Source organism: Pongo pygmaeus, chromosome 12 (assembly GCF_028885625.2).
Source record: "Pongo pygmaeus isolate AG05252 chromosome 12, NHGRI_mPonPyg2-v2.0_pri, whole genome shotgun sequence".
NCBI lineage: Eukaryota > Metazoa > Chordata > Mammalia > Primates > Hominidae > Pongo > Pongo pygmaeus.
Genome location: NC_072385.2, coordinates 46418551 through 46444569, shown reverse-complemented (window position 1 = coordinate 46444569; position 26019 = coordinate 46418551). Strand labels below are relative to the sequence as shown.

Genomic DNA, 26019 nt, shown 5'->3' with positions numbered 1-26019 from the left:
GAGGTCCAACTCTAATGAATGGATGTTCCTATATTGATATTTTTAATTTCCAAATTATTGTTTACCATTTTACTTGTGGCAAGTGAAATCCTGGTTGTTTTGAGGGTATAAAAAAAATCAGTAAGTATTTGGCCCTCTCCAGAGCCTCCCAAAGGTGGCCCCTCCACCGCCCACCACCACCAACTTTGAGCTCAAGGTTGAAGAGGAAATACTGCTTTTGGCAGAAATGCCCTTTTCCTGTTTTTGCCCTGGCACAGATTCTTTGACATTCATTGGTGCTCCAGGGTCAACTTCACAACTTTCTCCCATGAGAAGGGGAGCGACCTGTTGTGAGATGCTCATCCTTCCCAGGGAATCCAGAGATAGCCCCGAGCCCAGGCCCTGCTTCCACAGGAGGCCTCAAAACCTGGCACCTGCCCTGACTGGGTGTGCTGGGCACCTCCTGGCCGTCAGCTGGGCTCAGGGAGGAGCGACATGGGGAATTTGTCTCATGGGTAATTTATCAGCTTTCTCTTCTGCTTTCACACATAGGCTACTTCATTTAGAGAATGGAAAGCCACTCTTGCTTTCCATTCTCTAAAAGTATCTTGGTTTTAAAATTAACGACAGACTTCTGGAGGGCTGATTACATGGGTGTGTTTGCTTTATGATGTCATCGAGCTGTACATTTACGACTTAAGCAATTTTCAGTACGAGTATTTTACCTCAACAACAAGATGACTTAGTGATTTATCATGAAAGGAGCATCGTCTCATCTGTTACCAAGAAAGAACAAAAGGAAGAAGGGTAATGCAGGATGAAGCTAATCTGTTTTGATTTATGTGAAAATGGCAGGCTCAGGTGAAGGTGGGGACTGATTCAATAATTTTACTTTTAGGTCTTTATCCTAAAGAAACAAAGATATATGCAACATTTTAAGAGTGTTATAGTAGGAAAAGGTTGGAAACAACTAAATACCAGGTAATAGTTAAATGATGGCACAACCAAAATCGGATGCTGTTTACCCATTAAAGAGGATGCTACAAATGTTTATTCATTAAAGCCACTTATAACAGCATAGTACAATCCCATTTTAAAAAGAAAGACATATTTTACATGTATGTGTAGAAAATAATCAGGAAGAATGTACACCATATTAACAGGAGATTGTTCCTAAGGTGAAGAATTATGAGTGGTTCTTATTTCCTTATCTACTTAAGTTTTTTCTCTCCAGTGGGCAGGCATTGCTTGTACCATACCTTAAGCAAGGAAGTGCGTGTTTGGGACAGCAGTTTGGGCTCTCAGCCTCCTTAAGAGAGTCAGGTCTGCCTCATCCCTGTATCTGCTAGTTGAGCAGAGGCCAGGGCTGTGTGAGGGGCTCTCCAACAATTGTCTTTACAAAGTATAAAAAGTCATCAGTGATCCCAGGAGCATGTTTGTATCTCAAATTCAGAGATTCAAGAGGGCCTTAGTTTAACCTCACTGATTCTCAAATTCTATTTGTAAAGGAGTAGCCTGTCCTCTTTCATGGGCCCCTCTGCAATGCAAGGGCTGGGAGAGCAATTCCGCCTCCATGTAGGGGTTTCACAGAGATTTTCTTTAGAGACAGAGGGATTCATTTTCCAGGGTTAAGCTCACCCCTTCATGTTATTTTAGGTCTGTACAATTTTAGGCTTGATTATATAAAAAAAAAAAGTCTGATATTGTTTAACTACATTATAGAACTCTACCAAAGACAGTTCTCTTCTTTAATTCATTACCTCCTCGAGGCTCTGGGCACAGTATCACAGGTATCAAGAAGTACTTGTTCCCTTGCAGTTGGAGACTCAGGTACCTCACCCTGAGACAGGGGCCTCGGAAAGAAAGACCTGAATGGTGTGGAGGAAAGAGCCCTGAGCTGGGAGACAAGGTCCCTCCAGCTACTACTCCAACCCTGACTTGCTGTGTGCCTTTGATCAAGCTGTCTCTGGGCTTTAGCCTCCCCCTTTGTAAAATGGGCGGGGAAGAGGTTGAGACGGCATGGGTGCCTCCAGCTCTGTCAGCATGATTCTGAGAACTCTGCGGGTAGCTCTGGCCTGCCCCTTTCCACACCCTACCCCGATGTGCGCACAACAGTATTGTGACCCTTGTGGTGTACTGTAGATTTTACCTAGTTTTGTTTCCCGTCAAACACATAAAGAAAAAGTAATCTTTCCCACCCCGCCCCCACTAAAATAATAATCATGAGAATGAATACATAGGGAGGAAGACTGGAAAAAATGAAAGGGAAGGACTTGCTCCTTCAAAAGGAAGGATCTCAGTTTGAAGTAATGTAGTGGCTGTTGCACAGGGTTAGACATATCTCTCCGAAAGGCTGGACTTGCCTCCAGATTTGACCACAGGCCTGAAAGAGAGGAAAGCGACCATCATTGTAGCCAGAACCCCATCAGTGCAGCATCCATCCAGCCATGTCCAGCCTCCCAATCCCTCAGCCTTTGAAAGGTCCGAGAACCTGTTCCTGGGGCACCAGCATGGGACTGGGTGAATGACCTCAGCATAGCACCCGCGCTAAATGCCTTACTTGCACCATCTCATGTAACCCTCACAGCAGCCTTAAGGGTGGGCACTGAGATTGAGAAGTTAAACTTGCCCAAGGTCACACATCTAGGAGGTGGCTGAGCCAGGATCTAAACGGAGTTACTCTAGCTTCCTGCAGCCCTTGTCAAGGTCTCCACAGAGGTGTGAGAGTGAGACTGATAACCAAAGTCATTAGCTGACCTGATTCTCAGCCCCGGAGGATCACAGGGAGAGAGGAGGATGTGAGCAAATCACCACCATCCGCCAAATGATGTTACGCTAAAAACATGTGTTAATTCAGCACCAGGCTAGCGCCTTGTAAACATGCTAATTCATCATGAGTGTCATGTCTGCACTCTCAGCCCTCTAAAACCTCTCTGTTGAAGCTTAGCGGCCCACCATCATCACTGAGTATATTAACTCGGGTGTTGGAACTTCCCAGATGTGTTTAATCTGTATAGCTTTGTATTTTAAGGCAGAACTTTATTCTCAGTTATTCATCTCAAAATGAGAGTTTTCAGAAAAGATCGAGAAAAGGGATGGTTCTTCTGCAAAAGTTCCCAAGTGCACCCTGAATAATAAAAATGCTAAAAACTGGCCGGGTGCGGTGGCTCACGCCTGTAATCCCAGCACTTTCGGAGGCCGAGGCGGGCGGATCACGAAGTCAGGAGATCGAGACCATCCTGGCTAACACGGTGAAACTCCGTCTCTACTAAAAATACAAAAAATTAGCCGGGTGTTGTGGCGGGTGCCTGTAGTCCCAGCTACTCAGGAGGCTGAGGCAGGAGAATGGCGTGAACCTGGGAGGCGGAGCTTGCAGTGAGCCGAGATCGCACCACTGCACTCCAGCTTGGGCAACAGAGCGAGACTCCGTCTCAAAAAAAAAAAAAAAAGCTAAAAACTTCCCCCCTCCTTTTTTTTTTTTTTTTTTTGTGAGATGGAATCTTGCTCTGTTACCCAGGCTGGAGTGCAGTGGTGCGATCTCAGCTCACTGCAACCTCCGCCTCCCACGTTCAAGCGATTCTCCTGCCTCAGCCTCCTGAGTAGCCCGGATTATAGGCATGCACCACAATACCCGGCTCATTTTTAAAGAGTCTTTATCCCTTTGGTATATCACCTATAACATACGCATTGGAAATTCATTGCATTTCCATTGCTAAAAATAACAATGTGTAAAGTCCTGAACTTGGATTCCCTCAGAAAAATGTAAAGGAGTATAAAATGCAAACTCCAGGTAGAAAATGTAAAATATTTCATCTACTGAAAAGAGTTCTTTTTTCAGTACTTTTTTCAGTACACAGTTGGTTATCCTTAACACTTCAGCCTGCAGCCATGGGGAAGGTGTCTGAGCTTTGGATGGAAGTTGCAGCTCCCGGGCAGTATGACCTTGGACAAATCACTAAATCTTCTAAGCCTCAGTTTCCTTATCTGTAAAATGCAGGTAATCATGACTACTTTAAAAGTTGTCATAAAACTTAAAATTAAAAAAAATCTATAAAACAAGTAACGTGCATTGTAGGCTTTCATCAAATGGTTATTACTATTGATAATCTGAGTTTAATTGTGCCTTTGCCACTTTACTAATCCCTCAGCCGTGAGACTGGACAAGGTTCCTGTGAGGATTAAGAGAGATGGGGAGTATTACCCCTATCACAGTGTCTGACTAGAGCAGGCACTTGTTAGATGCTACCACAGGGATGCCTCAGCCAAAGGGTGAAGAGAGGTTTTAAACAGACAATGTGTGTGTGTGTGCGTGTGTGTGTGTGTGTGTGTGAGACATCATGGGCTGAAACTGGATGGGGCAGTCACTTGAGCTGCCAGATAGCCAATTGTCCCTGCATCTCATTCCCCTTTTTTCTACTCCAGTCCTTGGCAGCAAACCAAGGTCCTACATGACACAGAGAAGTTAGGAACCAAAGCCATTATTATTTTGGTTCAGCTGATAAAAGATTGGCTCTCCCTCAAAAAACTAGACCAGCCAAGTAGGAAAAAAAAATTGTTTTCTTAAGAAAACAACAAAACCCAGATGGAATAATCAGAATAAAGAGGAGGTCAGGCCTCCGAGGAGCTAGGATGAATTGGGGGAATCCCTCAGGTTTTTTTGTTTGTTTGTTTGTTTGAAGTGCCAGGCCAAATAAGATGGAGATTTATTGGAGTCACACTGCCGTCGGCACCAGCCTAACCCGGGCCTCCTTTTTCTCAAAGACACAGGCCAGATGCCAGCCTTGGCCTCTCTTTGCTCAGGAACTAGCTGACTCTCTGCCCCAGGACTCCACGGCCATGACCTCTCTCTGGGAAAAGTTCCCACTATTTGCTGCTGGGGAAACCAGGACCCCACCCCAGGGCTGGCCAAGGTGAGCAGGCTGAGAGTTCAAAAGAGACTCACCGGGGACATTTGCAAACACGTCTTCGGTTCCCTGGATAAGGAAAAAGAAGGGAAAAAGTGAGTGCCCCTATCCATCAATAGTCCCCAAAGACAGTGTATTTGTTGTTGTTGTTGTTGTTGTTGTTGTTGCTGCTGCTGTTTTTTGGTTTTACAAAAAATCATTTCAGAACGATCATGGGCTGAAATTGGATGAGGCAAATAGAGAATTGCCTCTACGAATTCTCCTTCCTTTCCCCTATTTCTTTGAGGATTATAACTCTTGAGAGCCGGGTAAGGGCTTCTTATCCATCCTTCGTCTCAAGCATCAATTAAAAAAAAAAAATTGCAACTACAGATGCGGGCGAAAGCGGGGAGCCTGCAGACCTGATCCGGCACCTCCCTTGCATGGGACCCAAAGCAGGGTGGGCGGTTCTCTGGAAGAGGGCCAAGGACGAACCTCAAACTGGTGGTAGTTTTGACTAACCCTCCTGGGCACTTGACCCAGGGCCACAGCGGCCCCCTCCCGGCGGGCGTTTGTCATGTGTCCAGACATGTGCGCGAGCTGCGGGCTTCGTCGACGAAACACACCAGCTGCAGCGGCTCTGGGAACTGGGCTTTGTCTCCCAAAACCTCTCCGAGAGCGCAAGGAGCTGGAAGGGCTTTCTCTCATTCTATCTCCCGAAAAGAAGTGACTGTACCTGCGGGGCAGCTCGGGAATCCCAGAAAACTCAACCCCAACCCCCCCTCCACCCCGGCAAGGTGCGCCTGGAGCTAAGAGAGCCAAGGGCAGAAGCGGGGCCGACTCCTCCCCGCCGCGATTCCTCGGGACTTACTGTGGTTGCAGTAAAGGGTGATAACCAGTGACAGGAGAAGGACCCCACAGGTCCCGGCCAAGGGCGCCCAGATGTAGATATCACAGGCGAAGTCCAGCCCCCTCGTGTGCACTGACGACACCAAAGACGCCGACATTTAGGAGCGGGCCTGGGATCTCCCAACCGCCCCACCGTCCCGGCCACGTCTCTCCGCCTCAGATCTCGGTTTCCCACCACTTGGACAACCCTTGACTCTACCTACAGTATCAGGGCTGTCCCTGGCATGGGCTCTCCCCGCGGTCCGTGCCGCCCCCGCCCCGGGCCCCCGCACGCCTCACCTGCGCCCCCCGCCGCTGGCCGGCACGCCTCTGGGCGCAGGGACAGGGGCTGCGACGCGGTGGTGGGCGCCGGTGTGGGTGGTCGCGGCGCTGGCGTCGTGGTGGGCTTCGCTGCAAGAGCAACAGAGCGTGGCTGGGGGCCAGGCTGGGGTTATGGACCCGCGCCCGCCCCAGCCCCGGCCTCGCGCACCTTTCCCCACGGGGACGCCTCCCCCCGGTTTTCCTGGGAGAAGGGATGGCAGAGGAGACAGGATGGGGACCCTGGGATGCGCGCGGACCCCTGTGCTCGGGCCTCGGCTCAGCCCAGCGCACGCGGCACCCGGAGCCCGAGCGCAGGAGCCGGCTTCCTTGCACCTGGCCTCTCTCCCGGGCTGAACCAGCAACCCTGGAGCGCGGGTTGATTGCTGTCCGCATTTTACCCACGAGCAAACGGAGGCGCAGAGAATTTAAGTCATTTGCCCAGAACGACACAAGAATCCGAACTCGAGCCCAGATCGGCCGGACGTAAAAAGCCATCCCCAGTCCCTACTCGGCCTCACGTTAGCCTCAGTTTGCTGTGTCTGTGAAATGGGAACAGTATCTAAGTCGCTTCCAGGTGCGCTAAGAGGCTTGAAAGCAGGGCCCACGTGTGGAAAACAGGTTGAGGTGAACCCCAAGCCCCACGCGGAGAGGTGCCGCACCCGGCGCCCGGACCTGGCAGGAAGACCGGCACGAAGTGGCTGAAGTACATGATGGAGTTGCTCAGGGCCGAGCAGAAATAGTAGCCCTCGTTCTCCCGGCGGAAGTCGCTCAGGGTGAGGACGAAGGTGTCCCCCGACCTCTTGCCCGAGAACCGCTGGGTGTCCAGCCCCTCGGCCGCCTTGGGCTTGTTTTGGGAGAGGTATAGGAGGAAGGTGGGACTGGCGGCGGCGCCACGCGGCTGAAAGAGCCAGGAGCAGCCAGACGTCGGGTTGGACAGCAGCACCTGGCACTTCAGCTCCACCGTCTCGCCCAGGTTCCAGGTCCGATCCAGCGGCGACACCCGGAACTGGCTCGGCCTGGCGGCGTCTGCAGGCGGCAAGCAGCGAGGCTGAGCCCCGAGTCCCGCGCCCCCCGCCCCCGCCCGCCCCATTCCCTGCCTTCCTGGGGGTCTCAAACTCACGGAGCAGCAAGGCCAGCGGCAGGAGCAAGGCGGTCACGGGTAAGGCCATGACGCGCTCCCCAGGACGCTGCTTGGCTCGAAGCTCGGGCGCGAGGGGAGGCGCGCGGGAGCCGGTGGGGCGCTGAGGGGGGGAAGTTGCGCCCTTCGGCCAGCCCGGAGCCTGATTTCGCATTTGGAGGATGTGATGTCACCCGAAGCCCCCGCCGAGGAGAGTCACCCTCCTTTTCGCGGTTGTCGCCTTCTAGCCCGGTGAGGAGGCTGGGGCCCATGAATAGGGCAGTCGAGGCAGCCTGGCCAGGCAACTGGGGGCAGCTGAAAACTGAGGGTTTGGGGATGAGGAAAAGGGCTTGGAAATAGTCCTTGGAAATAGTCCTTGGAAATGGTTGTCTTGTGAGAGTGACAGAGTGGGTGAAGGGAGACCAAAGATTTCAAGAAGTGAGGGCGAGAGTAGGCAGGAAAGGAGGGGAGTGTCCCTTCCTTTGCCTTCACTAAAGGCGTCTCTTGTACTGTCACCTTGGGGCTTTTTGTTGGCAAAATGGGCACTGAGGGCTGAGAAGGAAGAGGAGCTAGCAACCTGCCTGCTTCTCAGGAACTCGCGTAGAGCAGCTCCAGTGTTCACCGAGAAAGGACCCTCTCCCTTCCCCCAGGAGATTTCCATGTTGGGCGGCAGCAGCCGAAGCTTTGGGTAGTGGTGTCAGTGCGCTGCTGACCTCATTCTTCCGGCCTTTCATCCAGCGGCTAAACTCACCACACAGCCTCATCTCTTCTTGGAGCCATTGCAACAGCCTTCACACCAGTCTCTCTCCTGATCAGTCCTCCAGCCACGTTGTTATAAAAATTATTATTCTCACAAAGGGGATCTGACAGCGTCACTCCTGCAGCCTCCCATGGCCTGCATTGCTGGATGGAAACTCAACCCCCAGCTTGGTTGACCAGCCCTTGGGTGCTGGCTCCTCCCAGCCTCCGCACAGCCCCCTGCCCTGCCTTTCCCATATACCTGCAGCTGCAGCTTCACAGGCTTGAAGTCATTCAACCCCTGCGCTCTGTGCTTTCACGCCCTTGCACTTGCGGTCCCTCTGCCTGGAATGCTGGTCTGTTTAAGCCCTGGAGGCAGCTCCTGTGCTGTCTCATTTGGACCTCATTTCTTTCACCCCCAGCTCTGGGTGCTCTGCAGGGAGGTGTGGGTGACATGGGTGAATGTTTGGGTGGAGGCGGTTTTCTCTTTTCTATCCCTAACACATGTGTGTCCCCTTCCTTTTTGTTTCTTTAAAAAATAAAATAAAATAAAAAAGACTGGAGTCTCGCTGTTTTGCTCAGGCTGGCCTTGGGACTCCTGAGCTCCAGTGATCCTCCCGCCCCAGCCCCCTGAGTAGCTGGGACTATAGGCTCATCTTTCCTTTTTGCCTGTTGCTGTCCTGAAACCTTCCAGCTGCAGTGGCATGCCCTCTTCCCGTTTCTTCAGGGTTTCTGAGTCTTTCCACTTTGAATCCCATAGTGGCTGCACCTCACATTGCTACTGCTTGATCCTAGAGACAAGACACCTGGCATTCTGTGTTCCATGTGTCTGCCCCACCCATGAGTTCTGCTGGGCGAGGACCATGCCCCAGACTTCATGATGTGTCCTCCATCCCCAGAAACACAGCATGGGCTGAGCTGTGCTTGTTGAACTGCATTCTCCTTGTCCTTGTGAAGTCCAAACTTAAGTGTTGGATGGGTTCTTTGTCGTTGTTGCTATTTTTTTTTTTGAGATGGGACTGGCTGTGTTGCCCAGGCTGGAGTGCAGTGGCACCATCTCAGCTCACTGCAGCCTCTACCTCCCAGGCTCAAGTGAACCTTCCACCTCAGCCTCCCAAGTAGCTGGGACCACAGGAGTGCACCACCATGCCCGGCTAATTTTTTGTATTTTTGGTAGAGACAGGGTTTCACCATGTTGCCCAGGCTGGTCTCCAATGCCTGAGGTCAGGCGCTCTGCCCCGCCTTGGCCTCCAAAGTGTTGAGATTACAGGTGTGAGCCACCATATCAGGGCCTGGATGGGCTTTTTTTTTTTTTTTTTAATTATTTTGATTTCAGTACCTCCTTCCAGCTCCCTCAAAGCATCTAAGATGCTTATTCTGCATGGAACATGTAACATTTTATATTCAGAAATTTTTTTAAATGTCTTTTAAGTGACAACAGTGCAATATATTCTTGTACAAAAACAAACACAAAGTCCCCTGTCTCAGCTCTCCTCACTGTCACCTGCTCCCCACAGAAAACCACTGTTACAGTTGAATGTGTCCCTCAGATATTATCTGTACATAAACAGATGTTTATACATCATCTTAGACACATGGGATTGTATGAGATACATTTTGCAACCTATCTTATTTCACAGTAGAAGGAGAGCTTTCAGCAGATGAAGATCCACCCCATTCTTATAAATGGGTGCATTATACATGGGTCTTCCATAATTTAATTCTGCTGTTAGTGGACATTTAGGCAATGTCTCATTATTGTAACACTAGCAAGGCTGTGGTAGATATAATGTATCTGTATCACTGAGGGCTTGCACCAGTACTTGCAGCTTTTTCAAATGGGAGATGAGGGAGTTGGGGAAGAAAACACCTTTGCAATGATGGTTATAACTGGCATATCGATGTATTCATGTGTGTGTGTGTGCATGGTATGTGGGTCCCTCACTGTGTAGACACAGTGCTGTCCCTCAACTCACATGAATGAGGGAGACAAAGAAGCAATCAAGTCCAGACAGACCACCAACACATCAATCCTTGCTGTAGATGGTAGATTGCCATTTTGCTCAGCACCACCAGCACTGTATCAGGAGTGTCAAATGGCCCTGCTGGCCAAAGGCTGCAATCAAGAGGGTGGTAAGGAAGATGGCTAGACGTGAAACTGCACTCTCCCAGTGGTGGAAGCATTGAGGGGGCCAGAGTCAACCTCCACATATTTGGATCTTGGGAATCAGGCCCCTGAGTATGATGATGGCCAGATTTGCAGGTGTACTGCTTTAAAATAGAGTAGTTCCATCTTAGTCTCGTGGAAATCAGCTTGGGGGCCTTCTAGCCCTGCAGCTCAGAAAAGTGTCAGCCAGGGGGGTGGCAGCCCCTTTGTACAGAGCACCATGGGGGTTGGGGGGGGAGGACAAGGCAACATGTCAAACCCATCAAGGAGGCTTTGTGACCCCAATGATATTTTTTGCAGAACGTGGTGGATTTTCGATGTAACCACAATGACATCCGCCTTGCAGTAGGCAGAACAGATGCAATTGCACAAGTTCTGGAGAAACTTTCTGTAGACCAGGTATGCAGAGAGCTGGGTTGGACCTGTCTATCACTGCCAGGTAAGTTCCCAAACCCCACACTGTAGCACTCACTTGGGATGGCATGAAGAAATGTGAACGACTGCACTCCTTTAAGCAAGCCTCTTATTTAAAAAAATATCCAGAAGTAGATAGAGTAAGATAGTAACCAGTTTCTATGCTGATTTAAACTGGTCCATGGAAATGGAAAATTTTAATGTAGACTAAAGACATATTCAAAATGCAAAACCGGGCAGAGCAGTGGTAGGAAATTCATCAGGGTTCTGTGCCACTGCTCCTAAGACATGGACTGCAGGGACAACTTGGAATCATGGCTGGGAAATTGCCTGCTGTGTCCCCATCGCCAATTCAGGTCTATGGAGATGTTACTGTTCTTGGAAGGAGTTAGCTTGTCCAGGGCTAGGAACTCTAGAGTTATCAGGGCTTTGTTTTATCTTAATTAGGAATACCAATCAATTTGGCCTCACTTCTGTCACCTTTCTTTTCCTCCACCCCAAGTTCCCCAAGTTCATCTAGCTGCTGACCTTCTTTCCTGGACTTTTGCAATGGCCTCTTAACTGGCCAACCCCATTTCTGCTCTGGTCCCTTCTAGTGAAAATCTCATCATGCCAACCCCCTGCTTCAACCTGAAAGGACTTCCTGGTGTCCCTAGTAGAATGTCGGGGATCCCTAATGTTGCCTGTGAGGCCCTGCACACTTGGTTTCATAGTCTCTGTCCTCTCGTCCGTCACCTTCTTCACTCCTTCTAGGCTCAGCATCTCTCATTTCTCAAGGGGACCCTAGTCCTTTCCACTTCAGAGCCATTAAATATGCTATTCCCTCAGCCAAGAATGTTCTCACCTGTGCTCTCTGCTTACCAAACTCCTCTCCCTTAAGACCCAGCTTAAGCATCTCCTTCCTGTGGGGTTCAGCTCCTTCCCCCTCCCACTCCCAGACAGTACAGACCACATCCTGCTCTTCTCTGTGTCACCCGGACCTTGGGTATCTGCAGACTGGAGCACAATGGTTTGTTTGCCTGTCCAGCTTGACAACCAAACCCTTGGTCCCTTGAGGAAGGAGGCTTGTCCCTCTCATGTTTACACCAGGGTGCCAAACAGAGGGCTTGGCACACACTTCAGTGGCACACACTTAAGAAATTCTTGCTCAGTAAAAGCTAAAGGAAGGTAGAAGTAGGGTACAGCAGACCAGAGGAGGCTGAGATAGTTCATTCCAAGTAAGAGTGGTCAGGAAAGGCTTCACATATAGTTGGGTTTGAAGATAAAGGAAGAATTAGGAGAGAGGTTGTTTAGAATGAGGCATTTGATATGTCTAATCAAGATCAGCTGATACCATGCTTTAACACATAGTAATGGTATAGTTAAAAACAAAAGGAAGAGGAGGAAGGGGAGAAGGCAGATGTACTCAAAAGCAAGATAAACATCTTCAAGGATGTAGTTGCAGGACAATGGCTGGAATCAGGGGCTGGCTTGCTGGGATCTGTTCTTAGCAAACCATTCTTGGGCCTGGGTCTTGAGGGTCTGTTCTTACTGTAGAGGCACCAAGAGTTTGACTCCTTCAGCTAACAGAGTTTCACAGTGCTTTGCCTATAGAGGAAGGCTGGAGCCAGGCTCTCTTCTTGAAACAGGGATTTGGATCTGGTTTTCTCTTAAAGACAGCCCACAGCCACCCATGTAAGGCCTAGTTCTGACTGTGGGCCCTGGAAAGTCAGAGGCTACTTTAAAAAACTCAGGAAAAGAGAGAGTAAAGAGAGGAAGAGATTTTCAAAAATTTCTATTCAAGATAACCCTGCACACACACTCAAAATTTAAAGTATACATAAAAAAGACTCAACAAGTGGAATGTGAATTCACTTCCAAAAAGATGCAAATTATTGAACAATTTGAAAAATGTTTGAAACAAAGAGAACAACAAATGTGGAAAATGCAGAAATTAAAGAAGAACAGTTGAAGATGATAAATACTGAGCACACTGGAAATGAACACTCTACATATCAAACTAGGATATACTCTAGGTTGGACATAGTTGAAGGGATACTTAATGAATTGGAAGCTAGCATTGAGAAATTCATAGAGAATGCAACATAGGGAGGTGAAGACAGAAGCAGTTTGAAAAAGCTGTTGAGATGTATATTAGCATGGTGAAGTGTTTAATAGGATTTCAGAAAGGGGAGAACAAAGGGAATATGGAGAAGAAATATGGGAAGAAAGCATGGCTGAAAATTTTTCACAATTAAAGACAAACATTCTCAGATCAAAAATACTCTTAGTGCCAAGTATAAAAACATATACCTCTTTGCACATATCAAGGTGAATTATAAACATCAAGAGTAAAGAGAAGAGGGCATCCCAGGAAGCTAGGATGTTTGAAATATAATTGGGAGAATCCTTGTTGCAGTTTGGATTGGGCAGAGAGGGTAAGAAGCTGAACTGTAATGGGGAAAAATGTACACATTTTGGTTACATCTTGCATTGACTCTCTGTCATCCCCTCCCTTGGTGCTGACACATGCTTACTGTAAAACTGACCCAATGATCCCATAGAGTTGATGTTTGTGGTTTCTTTGAATAAACATATAAATTGATCCTTGCAGTCTTAAAACCTGAGAAAGTTACATTTGTCTTATCTGAGTTCCTTTCTAGGGAAACCAACTATCAGGCCTCCCAGATAGTAGCAACGAGCTGAAACTCACCAGATCACTTACTATGAACAATAAGACATCAGACTCTTCACCTGGTATGATGGCCTAACTGACCTCCGGTTTCCTATTGTCCAACCCCTTTTCCTTACTCCTCTCGACTTCCTGTTTTCCCACACATGATTACATGTCTTCCCTGCTATATAAACCCCTTAATTTTAGTCAGGTCAGAGGGATGGATTTGAGACTGATCTCCTATCTCCTTGGCTGCAGCACCTGACTAAATTCTTCTTCCTTGGCAATACTTGTTGTCTCAGTGATTGGCTTACTGTGAGGCGAGCAGAAGGACCTAGATGGATCCCCTGGTGTTTCGGTAACAAAATTGTTTTGGATCTTTAATCTCAATAACACTGAAACAGAAGCGTTCTGAATGCAACTGGAGAGCCAGGATTTGAGTTCAGGAGAGGGGCCAGGGCTGGGGATGTAGCTTTGGGAAGGAGGTGATAAGTTGTGAGAGTGGGTGTCATTGCAAAGGAAGGTGGTGTGGAAAGAACATACAGAAGAGGATATGGAACCTTCAGGGAAGGCTCGTATTGAAGAGCAGGAAATAAAACATTGGCAAGGAATCCAGGTAGTGCAGGAAATTCAGAATGGGGCTTGAGAAGGTGGAAAAAGTTCACAGGGGTGGTTTGGGCTATAAGAGAGGCACAGAGAGGACATCAAAGCCTGTGGCAGGTAGAGATTGTAAACTCACGTCTGCCCCTGACCCACATGAGGATGTCCCACGTTTGCCATTGGTGGATGATAAGACGAGGAAGACTCACAGGAGAAAGGCCAACAAGGGAGGGTAGGGGCAGCATGGGGAATTGTGGAGGGTTATGTCAGATGAAGTGATGTTGACTTCCGAGCTTCATTCATTATTCACTCATTTAAATATTTCTGCTATTCACTTTTTTAAAAAAAAGTTTTGAAAACATTTTAATATAGAACAATATGCCAAATAATATAAAATGCCCACTTTTCATAAGTGTTAGCATTTTGTCGCATTTCCTTCACATGAACATTATAGATAAAATTGTACCCTCCCAAGGACCACCCCACCCTCCTTCTCATCAAAAGCTAAATTTGGAGTTTTGTTCATTAATTATGACAGAAAGATGGTAAGTTTTTTAATTTTTAATTTGTTAACCTTTCCTATGGAGCTGAGAGAGAAGGATGCCGAACGTCCAATGAGTGTGGATTTGTCTATTTCTCCTTTTAATTCAGTTCATATTTTGTCTCCTATATTTTGAAGCTTTGTTATTAGGTGCATACACATTTAGAATTGTGTCTTCTGGATGAATTTACTCTTTTATCATTATGAAATGTTCGTCTTTACCTCTGCCTCTGGTAATACTTTGTTTTGAAGTCTACCTTTTATTCATAAGGAACACAGCTTTCTTTTTTTTTTTTTTTTTTTTTGAGATGGAGTTTCCCTCTTGTTGCTCAGGTTGGAGTGCAATGGCACGATCTTGGCTCACTGCAACCTCCACCTGCCAGGTTCAAGCTATTCTCCTGCCTCAGCCTCCCGAGTAGCTGGGATTACAGGCATGTACCACCACGTCCAGCTAATTTTGTATTTTTAGTAGAGACAGAGTTTCTCCATGTTGGTCAGGCTGGTCTCGAACTCCCAACCTCAGGTGATCCACCCACCTCGGCCTCCCAAAGTGCTGGGATTACAGGCGTGAGCCACCGTGCCTGGCCAGAAACATAACTTTCTTATGCTCCCCATTTGCATAATGTATCTTTTCCTTTTTCTTTTTTTTGAGACAGAGTCTAGCTCTGTTGCCCAGGCTGGAGTGCAGTGGTGCGATCTTTTCTCACTGCAACCTTTGCCTCCAGGGTTCAAGCAATTCTCCTGCCTCAGCCTCCTGAGTAGCTAGGACTACAGGTGCGTGGCACCATGCCCAGGTAATTTTTATATTTTTAGTAGAGATGGGGTTTCACTATGTTGGCCAGGCTGGTTTTGAACTCCTGACCTCAGGCAATCTGCCCACCTCGGCCTTCCAAAGTGCTGGGATTACAGGCATGAACCACTGCGCCCAGCCTGCATAATGTATCTTTTTCTATCCATTTACTTTCAACTTCCCCTTCTCTGTTTTGAAATTTTTACTAGATACGTATACATGTCTATGTGTATATATATCTATAAATGCTATATAATTTTATTTTCTGAGAGTTTCAAAATACAGAAATGTCATCATATTGTGTGTCTTTGAGCTATGTTGATACATATAGATTTATTTTAAATGCCATGTGGTGTATTATCCTGTGAATGTGCCACAGTTTCATGTTCAGTGGTTCTTGAACCAGAGTGTTCATCTCTCTGGAAGTATATGGAGGCTGTCCTTGGGGATACACATAATTTTAAGGAAATTGTTTTCCAGATTCTCAACTCCCATTGGTTCTTTTCATAAAATGGACCTGCCCAAGAACAAGTCTCTGTGTTAGGCTTTGTGCTGGTTCTCCTTTCTGGTCTATTCTTTCATGATTATTTTATTTCCCACTTTAAAACTGAAAGGCAAACTTCCCACCCTCCTGTTCCTTACTATGCCCCAGAGGTGGGCGCATAATCCTCTGGGCCACCAATAAAAAGACAAATCCAAACATTTTTCATGTAATTTCCATCCGTTAGAAATTGCCAAAGAATGCATTTCTCCTGAGCAGAGTCCCCAGTATCCAGGTAGAGTCATCTGGGGACCGGGCATGGTGGCTCACGCTTGTAATCCCAGCACTTTGGGAGGCCGAGGTGGGCGGATCACGAAGTCAGGAGATCCAGACCATCCTGGCTAACACGGTGAAACCCCATCTCTACCAAAAATACAAAAAATTAGCCAGGCGCGGTGGCGGGCGCCTGTAGTCCCAGCGACTCGGGAGGCTGCGGCAGGAGAATGGCGTGAACCCGGGAGGCGGAGTTTCCAGTGAGCCGAGATCGTGCCACTGCACTCCAGCCTGGACGACAGAGCGAGACTCCGTCTCAAAAAAAAAGAAAAAAAAAGAGTCATCTGGGAGGGATGCAGGAGGCAGAGTGCCTCACAGCAGACTTTGGGGCCTCATCCCTCTACTCAGCTCTCTATCATCGAGCTAGAATTCAGAGGTGAGACAGTCATTATGAGGATGCATAGTAACATGTTCATTATGATTACAAAAGGAATCAGAATTCTTTTTTTTTTTTTTAAACAGAAATTAAGTCTGAGTTGTTAATTGGTTTCAATTGAAGACCAGCTTTGCCAGTGAGGTTAATGGCAGTATTTTAATTTTCCTTGAATCCAGTGAGCTAAATCTTTTAGCTCCAAGGTTTTGATGAGAATCAAGTTTAGCGCTAAAGAAACAGATTAGAAAAAGAAAAAAAAAAGAAAACACTTTTAACAAGTTTAAAATCTATGGTAAGATAAAAGCATTTTGGCCTGGTGTGGTGGCTCATGCCTGTAATCCCAGCACTCTGGGAGGCCGCAGTGGGCAGATCACAAGGTCAGGAGTTTGAGACCAGCCTGGCCAACATGGTGAAACCCCATCTCTACTAAAAATACAAAGAAAATTTAGCCGGGCATGGTGGCAAGCACCTGTAATCGCGGCTACTTAGGAGGCTGAGGCAGGAGAATTGCTTGAACCCAGGAGGTGGAGGTTGCAGTGAGCCGAGATCACACCACTGCACTCCAGCCTGGGCAACAGAAAAAAAAGAAAGAAAGAAAAAAAGATAAAAGCATTATATCACAATATTGTTTGTATTGGAATTTGTCTTGAAATTAAATTAAAAATATTTCTAATACCCCAACACTTTCCCAAGTTAATCAATTTCAGCAATCGTTTTTAAGTGAAAGAAGAATGGTGTCATTGATGACTACTTGGTAGGCTTCAGTAAAGTCTAGTTTAGGGCTTCCAAAACCCGAGAAAGTGAATAAATCTAAAAATGGTAACAAACCCATGTGCAGGTCAGTGGTTCCCAAGTGCTTGCTTTCAACAAAATTGGAAGAAGGCTTTCTAGATTTGGCAACTATCATGTGTTGAATTGTGTCCCCCCCAAGTATATTTGTTGAAGTTAACTCTAGCATCTCAGAATGTGACCTTATTTGGAGACAAGGTCCTTACAGAGGTAATCAAGTTCAAATGAGGCCAATAGAATGGGTCCTAATTCAATATAACTGGTGTCCTTATGGAAAGGGGCAATCAGGACACACACACGGAGAACATCATCTGAAAACAAGGCAGAGATGGGGTGATGTTTCTACAAGCCAAGGAATGCCAAAGATTGCCAGCAACTGACTAGAAGCTAGGTGAGAGGCATGGAACAAATTCCTTCTCTAGCCCTCAGAAGGAACACACCCAACTGACACCTTGATCCTGAAATTCTAGCTTCTAGAACTGTGAGGCAATAAATTTCTTTTGTTGAAGCCACCTAGTTTGTGGTACTTTGTTAAAACAGCCCTGGCAAACTAATACAGCAACTAATAGATCATTAAAATTAATTGTTGATGATAGATAACATTGTCTCCCTCCCTCCCTCCCTTCCTTCCCTCCTTCCCTCTCTCTTTCTCTCTCTCTTTTTCCCTTTCTCCCTTTTTCTCTCTCTCTCTCTCTCTCTTTCCTCCTTGGAGAAAGGGTCTTGCACTTTTGCCCAGGCTGGAGTGCAGTGGAGTCACTGCAGCCTCAACCTCCTGGGTTCAAACAATCCTCCCACCTCAGCCTCCCAAGTAGCTGGGACTATGGGTGCACACCATCACACCTGGCTAAATTTTTGTAGAGATGGGTGTTCACCATGTTGCCCAGGCTGGTCTTGAACTCCTGGACTCAAGGAATCCAACCATCCACCTTGGCCTCCAAAATGCTGGGATTACAGACATGCGCCACTGCACCTGGTTCATGCTTTTGTCTTTTTGAAAAAAAAAAAAAAGGAAAAAGTTAAAAGATTTAGTGATTCTGCTGTAACAAAGCCAACTATTTATTTATGGAGACAAAATTTCTCAGTACTTACATTGTATGACAAACAAAAACAAAACAAAATTAATGCTGAACTCTGTCTCATTCTAGCAATCAATAAATAAAATAAATCCTGTTATTTTATGGGTTCGTTAATTAATTGGACCCCAAAATTCATTTGTGGGTATTCCATTTCATTAAGAGCTGAATTTTCCCCCAAAGTTATTTTTTAAAAAGCTTTTTTTGAGATAATTGTAGATTGACATGCACATACAAGAAAGGGTACAGAGAATTCCATACCCTTCACCCAGTTTCCCCTAACAAAGGTTACTTTTATGTTTATTTATTTATTTTTAGAGACAGAGTCTTCTTCTGTTGCCCAGGCTGGAGTGCAGTGGTATGATCTTGGCCCACTGCAACCTCCGCCTCCTGGATTCAAGTGAGTCTCTTGCTTCAGCCTCCCTAGTAGCTGGGATTACAGGCATCCGCCATCATACCTGGCTAATTTTTGTATTTTTAGTAGAGACGGGATTTCACCATGTTAGCCAGGCTGGTCTCGAACTCCTGAACTCTAGTGATCTGCCTGCCTCGGCCTCCCAAAGTGCTGGGATTACAGGTGTGAGTCACCATGCCCGGCCAAAGGTTACTTTTAATTTTCATTAATTTTGAAGACTTGTAGTTTATTTATGCTATAAAGGACAATTGTGCACTATTAATAGTCGCAATGATGACATAATCTAAGACTTTTAATATTTAGAAACTTATGGTTGCAGGAAACTAAAAATTCATGTCATATGCTTTTTTGGCAGAGAAGTATGAAATATTGATCAATATAAGGTCCTTAAGCATATGCACCTATTATATTAAACTTTTATGGAGGAAGTAGAATAGAATTCATAAGTCCATTTGTTTTTACTCTTTTTTTTTTGAGACAGAGTCTCACTCTGCCGCCCAGGCTGGACTGCAGTGGCACAATCTCCACTCACTGCAACCTCTGCCTCCTTGGTTCAAGTGATTCTCGTGTCTCAGCCACCCGAGTAGCTGGGATTACAGGTGTGCACTACCACACCCAACTAATTTTTGTATTTTTAGTAGAGATGGGATTTCACCCCTTTGGCCAGGTTGGTCTTGAACTCTTGGCCTCAACTGATCTGCCTGCCTGGGCTTCCCAAAATGCTGGGATTACAAGTGTGAACCATCGTGCCTGGCCTAGAATTCATAAGTTTAAGGAGAAAAAGGAGTGATGAAAAATTTCCAAAAGTTAAGAACTTTTTCTTGTATTTTAAAAATGAGTGACGGTTGAAACAAAATTGATATATTATTTATGTGCTATTAGAAATAATTAAAAAGAATAAGGTTTCATTTTAAAAATCAACATTTACTTTGGAAATTATACCCTTTATAGTGATGAAAAATGTCTGATGTCAAGTTAAAAGTGAGTAAAGAAGTACATTCATTTTATAACAGCATTTTTCACAGTAGCTAAAATGTGGTAGCAACCCAAGTGTTTATTACTGAATGAATAGATAAACAAAATGTGGATTCAGGCATCTCTCTTCTGGGCTCATACCCAAAGGAAATGAAATCACCACCTCACCAACGTATTTGTACTCCTGTGTTTATTGTAGCATTATTCATAATAACCAAGAGATGGAGACAACCTAGACGACCATCAATGGATGAATGGGTTAAGAAATTGTCACCTGCACATTGTGCACACGTACCCTAAAACTTAAAGTATAATAATTAAAAAAAAAGAAAAAAGAAAAAAAGAAACTGTGGTTGGATATATACAAGGGAATTCAGCCTTAAAAAAGGAGATACCATTTGCCATAACCTAGATGGGCCTGGAGGACATTATACTAAATGAAATAAGCCAGACACAGAAAAAAAATATTGCATGATCTTACTTGTATGTGGAATCTTTTATTTATTTATTTTCTTAGACGGAGTCTCACTCTGTTGCCCACGCTGGAGTGCAGTGGTGCAATTTTGGCTCACCGAAACCTCTGCCTCCTGGGTTCAAGTAATTCTCCTGCCTCAGCCTCCTGAGTAGCTGGGACTACAGGCACCTGCCACCACACCTGGCTAATTGTATTTTTAGTAGAGATGGGGTTTTGCCATGTTGGCCAGGCTGGTCTCAAACTCCTGACCTCAGATGATCCACCTGCCTTGGCCTCCCAAAGTGCTGGGATTACAGGTGTGAGCTACCATGCCTGGCCTGTGGAATCTTTTAAAAAGGTCAAATATATAGAGAATAAAACAGTGGTTATCAAGATTGGATTAGGAAAGAGGAAATGGGGAGATGTAGGCCTAAGGATACGAAGTAGCAAACATATAGGATGAACAAGTCAAATAAAGTACAACATGAAGACTATAGTTAATAGTAGTGTATTATTCCAGGATTTTTGCTAGATGAGCATAGTTGCTTTTGCTACAGGAGGAAATAAATGGATAACTGAGATGATGGATAAGTCAATTTGTTTCACTATAGTATCCATTCTACTAAATATGTGTGTCTTATACCATTATGTTGTATATACCTTACATATACACAATAAAATTTATTTAAACAAACAAAATGTGGTATATACATAGAGTGGAATATTATTCAGCCTTAAAAGGGAAGTTCTGATACATGCCACAATATGGATGAATCTTGAGGATATTATGCTAAGTGAATTAAGCCAGTCACAAAAAACCAAATACTGTATGATTCTATGTATTTGAGGTATTTAAAGTAGTCAAAATAATAGAGACAGAAAGTAGAATGGTGGTTGGGACAGGCTGGGGAGAGGGAGGAGTGGGAGTTATGTTTAACGGTTATAGAGTTTTAGTTTTTCTAGATGAAATGAGTTACAGAGAAGGATGGTGGTGAAGGCTGCGCAACAACGTGCATGAACTTAATACCACTGAACTGTACACTTAAAATGTTAAAATGGTAAGATTGTTATGTGTATTTTGCCACAATAAATATATATATATTTTTTAGAGACAGAGTCTAGCTCTGTCAACCAGGTTGAGTGCACTGGTGTGGTAACAGCTCACTGCAGCCTCCAACTCCTGAGCCTCCAACTCCTAGGCTCAAGCAGTCCTCCTGCCTCAGCCTCCCAAAGTGCTGAGATTACAGGTGTGAGCCATTCACTGTTCCTTGCTAAATCTTTTTTTTTTTTTTTTTTTTTGAGACAGAGTCTCACTCTGTCGCCCAGGCTGGAGTGCAGTGGTGCGATCTTGGCTCACTGCAAGCTCCACCTCCTGGGCTTAAGCGATTTTCCTACTTCAGCTTCCTGAGTAGCTGGGATTACAGGCACGTGCCACCATGCCTGGCTAATTTTTGTATTTGCAGTAGAGACAGAGTTTTGCCATGTTGGCCAGACTGGTCTCGAACTCTTGACTTCAAGTGATCCACCTGCCTAAGCCTTCCTAAGTGTTGGGATTACAAGCATGAGCCACCACACCTGGCCTAAATTTTTTTTTTTTAATGAGTGAAGGAGTCCATAGTCTTTCATACTTTGGGGTGATACAAGAACAGGAAAAAGGTTTAATGACAACTGCCACTTTTATTTATTCATTCCTTTGTTGATGTACTTTTGGGCTGGGTTTTGCTGTTATAAGCTAAACTACAATGGACATCCTTGTATACATTCCCTAGAGTCCAAGTACAAGATTTTCTCTAGGGTGTTTTCGTGGAAAAGGAATGACTTGAGGAGTATGGCAACCTTGTGAGAAATGACTGATTTGAAAGACGTGCCCCATAGCTTTTGATACACTTTTCTCCAAAGTCATGGTTCCAGTCCACACTCACACCAGCTGTGGAGGAGTTTTCATTTACCCACGAGCTTTGTTATTTCTGGTTTTGTCAGTCTTTTTAATTCTGCCAATCTGATAAGGTGTGATGGTATCTCGTTGTTTAAACTTGCACCTCTCTTATTGAGACTGAGCATCTGGCCCCATGTTTGCTGGCTATTCAGCTTTCCTCTTCTGCAGACTGCCCGTTTGTCCACTGCTCTGTTTCAGTAACTTCCATATACCAAGAACTGTCTGCCTTCCATAACTCACATCACTTAAACTACTAATTTTGTTGATGCTTACAGAACCTGATTTCCTTCCAACCAATTGTGCTCTCCTAATTCCAACAACCAAAAGAAGCTTCAACTCTTCTTTTTATTCAGAGCCCTCCTGAGTCCTGTCCTACTCACAGTAAAGGCTCTGGCAAAATAAATAAATAAATAAATAAATAAATAAATAAATAAATAAATAAATCATGGGGAAAAATACACTGCATCCAAAAAAGGCTCATTTCTTTTTCTTTCTTTCTCTCTCTCTCTTTTATGCGTATGTGACAATTTGTTATCTTAAAACAGTTTACCCAAAATAGAAACCTTGCAAAGCCAGTGGAAATTTTTCTTTTTGCATAAGATGGTTAATTCTTTTGAGTGCTGGCCTGGGATCCATGAAATAACCTCAACTCGACCATAAAGCTTTTCACTCCCACGTTATGCAAACGGTGACGACCTTGTTGGTGGCAAGCCCCCCGTGTGACTTTCCGAGGGGATCTGAGTGGTGCAAGCTGGAGGACGCAGTGATGGAAACATTGCGAGAGGGAAGGCGACTGTTTCCACCCACTTACCCTCAGAGCATGAGGGCTGGGCGAAGGCTGACTCCTGTAGGGGGTGACCTATTTCTAGGACTATAGAAGGAGAGGTGTGGACCTGGAAAGAGGAAGGAAAGACCACGGCAAGGAAATTCAAGAAGTGAGAGAAGTCAAGGGCTCTCTCCTCCCTTCCTCTTTGTCCTTGGCCTGCAGCAAGTCCTCTTTCTCTTTTTGTGGGGACAGACAAGAGGATTTCTTAGTATGGTTTACACCTTCCCAGTAGAGCAGGAAAAAGAGGAACGAGATGCTCCCTCCACACGTCAGAGGCTGAGGTCAACTGCCCTTTGCGGAGGGCACGTTGGCTCACACACGTAATCCCAGCACTTTGGGAGGCCGTGACGGGAGCATCACTTGAGCCCAGGAGTTGGAGACCGGCCTGGGCAACATAGTGAGGCCCCATCCTCCGGCTTGCACCACTCAAATTCCCTCGGAAAGTCACACGGGGAGCTTGCCACCAGCAAGGTCGTCAGTTTGCAAAACATGGGAGTGAAAAGCTTTATGGTCGAGTGTAGGTTATTTCATGGATCCCAGGCCAGCACCCAAAAGAATTAACCATCTTGTGCAAAAAGAAAATTTTCCACTATTTTTTTAAAGTTTCTATTTTGGGTAAATCATTTCAAGATAACAAATTGGAGAGAGAGAGAGAGAAAAATTAGCCTTTTTAAGATGCAGTTTATTTTGCCCCATGATGTTTTTGTTTTTACCAGAGCCTTTACTGTGAGTAGGACAGGACTCAGGAGTCCTCTGAACAAAAAGAAGCGTTGAAGCTTCATTTGGTTGTTGGAATTAGGAGAGCACAATTGGTTGGAAGGAAAGCAGTTTCTCTCAAAAAAAAAAAAAAAAAAAAAGCCAGCGTGCTGGTGCGGGTCCATGGTCCAAGCTACTTGGGAGGCTGAGGTGGGGGGATCGCTTGAGCCCGGAAGTCGAGGCTGTAGTGAGCCGTGATTGCACCACTGCACTCCAGCCTGGGCGACAGAACAAGACCCTGTCTCTTAAAACAAACAAACAAGAAACAAAACAAAACAACAAAAAAAATCATTTGGGAATGTTTCTGCGCGTGCCCAGAAGCAGAGCCTGTGCCCCACAGTCAGCTTCTTACTTGGAGGGTAGAGAACGGTGCTTCCCCACGCTACTGTGCAATGGAGAGGAGCTATGTGAAGCTGGCCTATGGGTGGGGTTTGCAGGCTTCGTCCGGCTTCATCGCCGGCTGCTGACCCGGCACCAATTCCTGTTCTGCAGGTCCCACCGCAGAGGGGCACGCCAGCCATGAGGACAGATGAGGGAACACGTGATGCCACGATGGGGGTGCCAGGATGCGGTGGGTGCGGTCGCGGACAGGCGCACGAGGAGCCCAGCGGAGCGCCACCCGGAGCAGGCGCGGAGGAGGGCTGGGGAGGGCCACCAAGGCGACGAGAGCCGGTGTGCCTGAATCAGCCTAAAGGAGACGGAGGAGGAGTGTGGTGGGCGCAGGGGCAGGGAGCCGGGGGAAGGGCGGGGGGCTAGCCCAGGCTGAAGGCAGGCAGGAGCAGGGCCGCGATGTCAGACCAGAAACGGCAGCAGTGTGTTTGGGAACCTAGCACCAACCGCACCGGTGGAGACAGGGTCGGCTGTAGAGGAGGTGGGGCCGGGTCCCAGCTAAGTAAGGCGGTGGATCTTGCAGCCCTTCCATCCTCAGCCGCTCATTCTGCGCAAATCTCGGGGCCAGCCTTGGTGGAGCCGTAAAGCGTCCACCAGAGCCTGGATCCCTCCGCCACCTTTCCCATGAATTCACCTTTCTGTACACAGCAAGCGCCTGAGCAGAGACGGCCGACAAGTTTCCCACTGTTACCCCAGGAAACCGCGGCTCCTGAGGAGGTCAGGGCCTGGGCAGGGAGCAGAGCTCAGCGCGCCGTACTGAGGCAGAAACGGGGTCCAGAGAGGGTGGGGTGGGGGTACAGGAAAGGGTCGCCCGAAGGTCCCTGCCGCAGGGAGGACAGAGGAGGGATCTAGAATTCGTAGGGAGAAGAGAACTCAGAAAAGATCCGGCCCAGCGCATTTATTTTACAGAGGAAGAAAAACTGAGGCCCATGGAGGGTGAGCACTGCAGGTAACTAGGCACTAGCAGCAGGGACACTTCGTATCTCGCCTGTTACCCGCGTCCAGCAAAATCTGATGCCTTGTCGGCCCAGCAGGGGGCGGTGCTGCTTTAGTTTTGGCCTGGTCGGGGTTGAGCGGAGGAGGGAGCGACTTCGAATTCAGTCTGCACCGGACTGACCTCGAGCAGAAACGAAGTGGGTGTACGTTACCGTCTTCCATCTGGAGGCCCGGCCAGCCTCCATCTTCGCCCTAGCCCCTACAGCCTCGCCCCTGGCTGGGGCGCCAGCTCTCCAATTTCTCACCCTCACCACCAGGAGGTACTTATCTTATCACAGGCTCACTTAGATTACCACTAGGAAATTACCACTCGGGTGGGGTGGAGGTGCGGCGGGATTCGCATTTTGCAAGGGATCAAAAGAGCGGCTAATTATGGCATTTCTAGCCCAAGGAACTGGCCAGAGATATTGCGGGTAGGCCCCTTAACCTCCCAGCATCTCGCAGTATCTACCAATTAGTGCTGAGCCTCCTGTGCAATGCATCCGTCTATAGATATGGCCAGAATGGGCCGGGCGCGGTGCGCGGTGGCTCACTGCTGTAATTCCAACACTTTGGCAGGCCAAGGCGGTCGGATCACCGGAGGTCAGGAGTTCGAGACCAGCCTGGCCAACATGGCGAAATCCCGTCTCTACTTAAAAACAAAACAAAACAAACAAACAAAAAAAAACTAGCCGGGCGTGATGGCGCAAGCCTGTAGTCCTAGCTACTCAGGAGGCTGAGGCAGAAGACTCGTTTGAACCCTGGAGGCGAAGGTTGCAGCGAGTGGAGATCGAGTCACTGCACTCCAGGCTGGGCGACAGAGCGAGACTCCCATCTCAAAATAAATAATAATAATAATAATTTTTAAAAAAGAAAGAAATGGCCAGAATGTCAAAGCTTTAATGGTGGGTAGAAGTCCCCAGACTTGAGAGTCTTCGTTCTCCCAACTCTCCTTCCCTGTCAGACAGTGCGAAGGGACTGGAATGGAGAACCTGAGCGGTCCTGGGTGCCGGGGCCCCGACCGGTTCTGAGCTGGTCCCCTGGTCGGGACGGCTGGGCAGAGGTGCCGAGGGGCTGCGGGCGGCCCTTCGCTGGCTCATTCGCATCCGCAGCCCTTCAAGAAGGCCATGGGCCCGCAGGGAGGAAGAGGTG

The 26019-nt window shown here is 46.9% G+C and overlaps 1 protein-coding gene across 1 annotated transcript; it reads right to left on the bottom strand.

The window, feature by feature from the left end:
* Nucleotides 1–989: 989 nt before the first annotated feature.
* On the bottom strand, nt 990–8091 carry CD8A (CD8 subunit alpha). Its single transcript, XM_054475768.1, has 6 exons — nt 7192–8091; nt 6744–7097; nt 6051–6161; nt 5734–5844; nt 4922–4952; nt 990–2362 (listed from the first exon to the last, which is right to left on the bottom strand). The coding sequence occupies exons 1-6, from the start codon at nt 7361–7363 to the stop codon at nt 2311–2313; spliced, it is 831 nt and encodes a 276-aa protein (XP_054331743.1). The 5' UTR covers nt 7364–8091; the 3' UTR covers nt 990–2310.
* Between the last annotated feature and the right edge of the window lie 17928 nt (nt 8092–26019).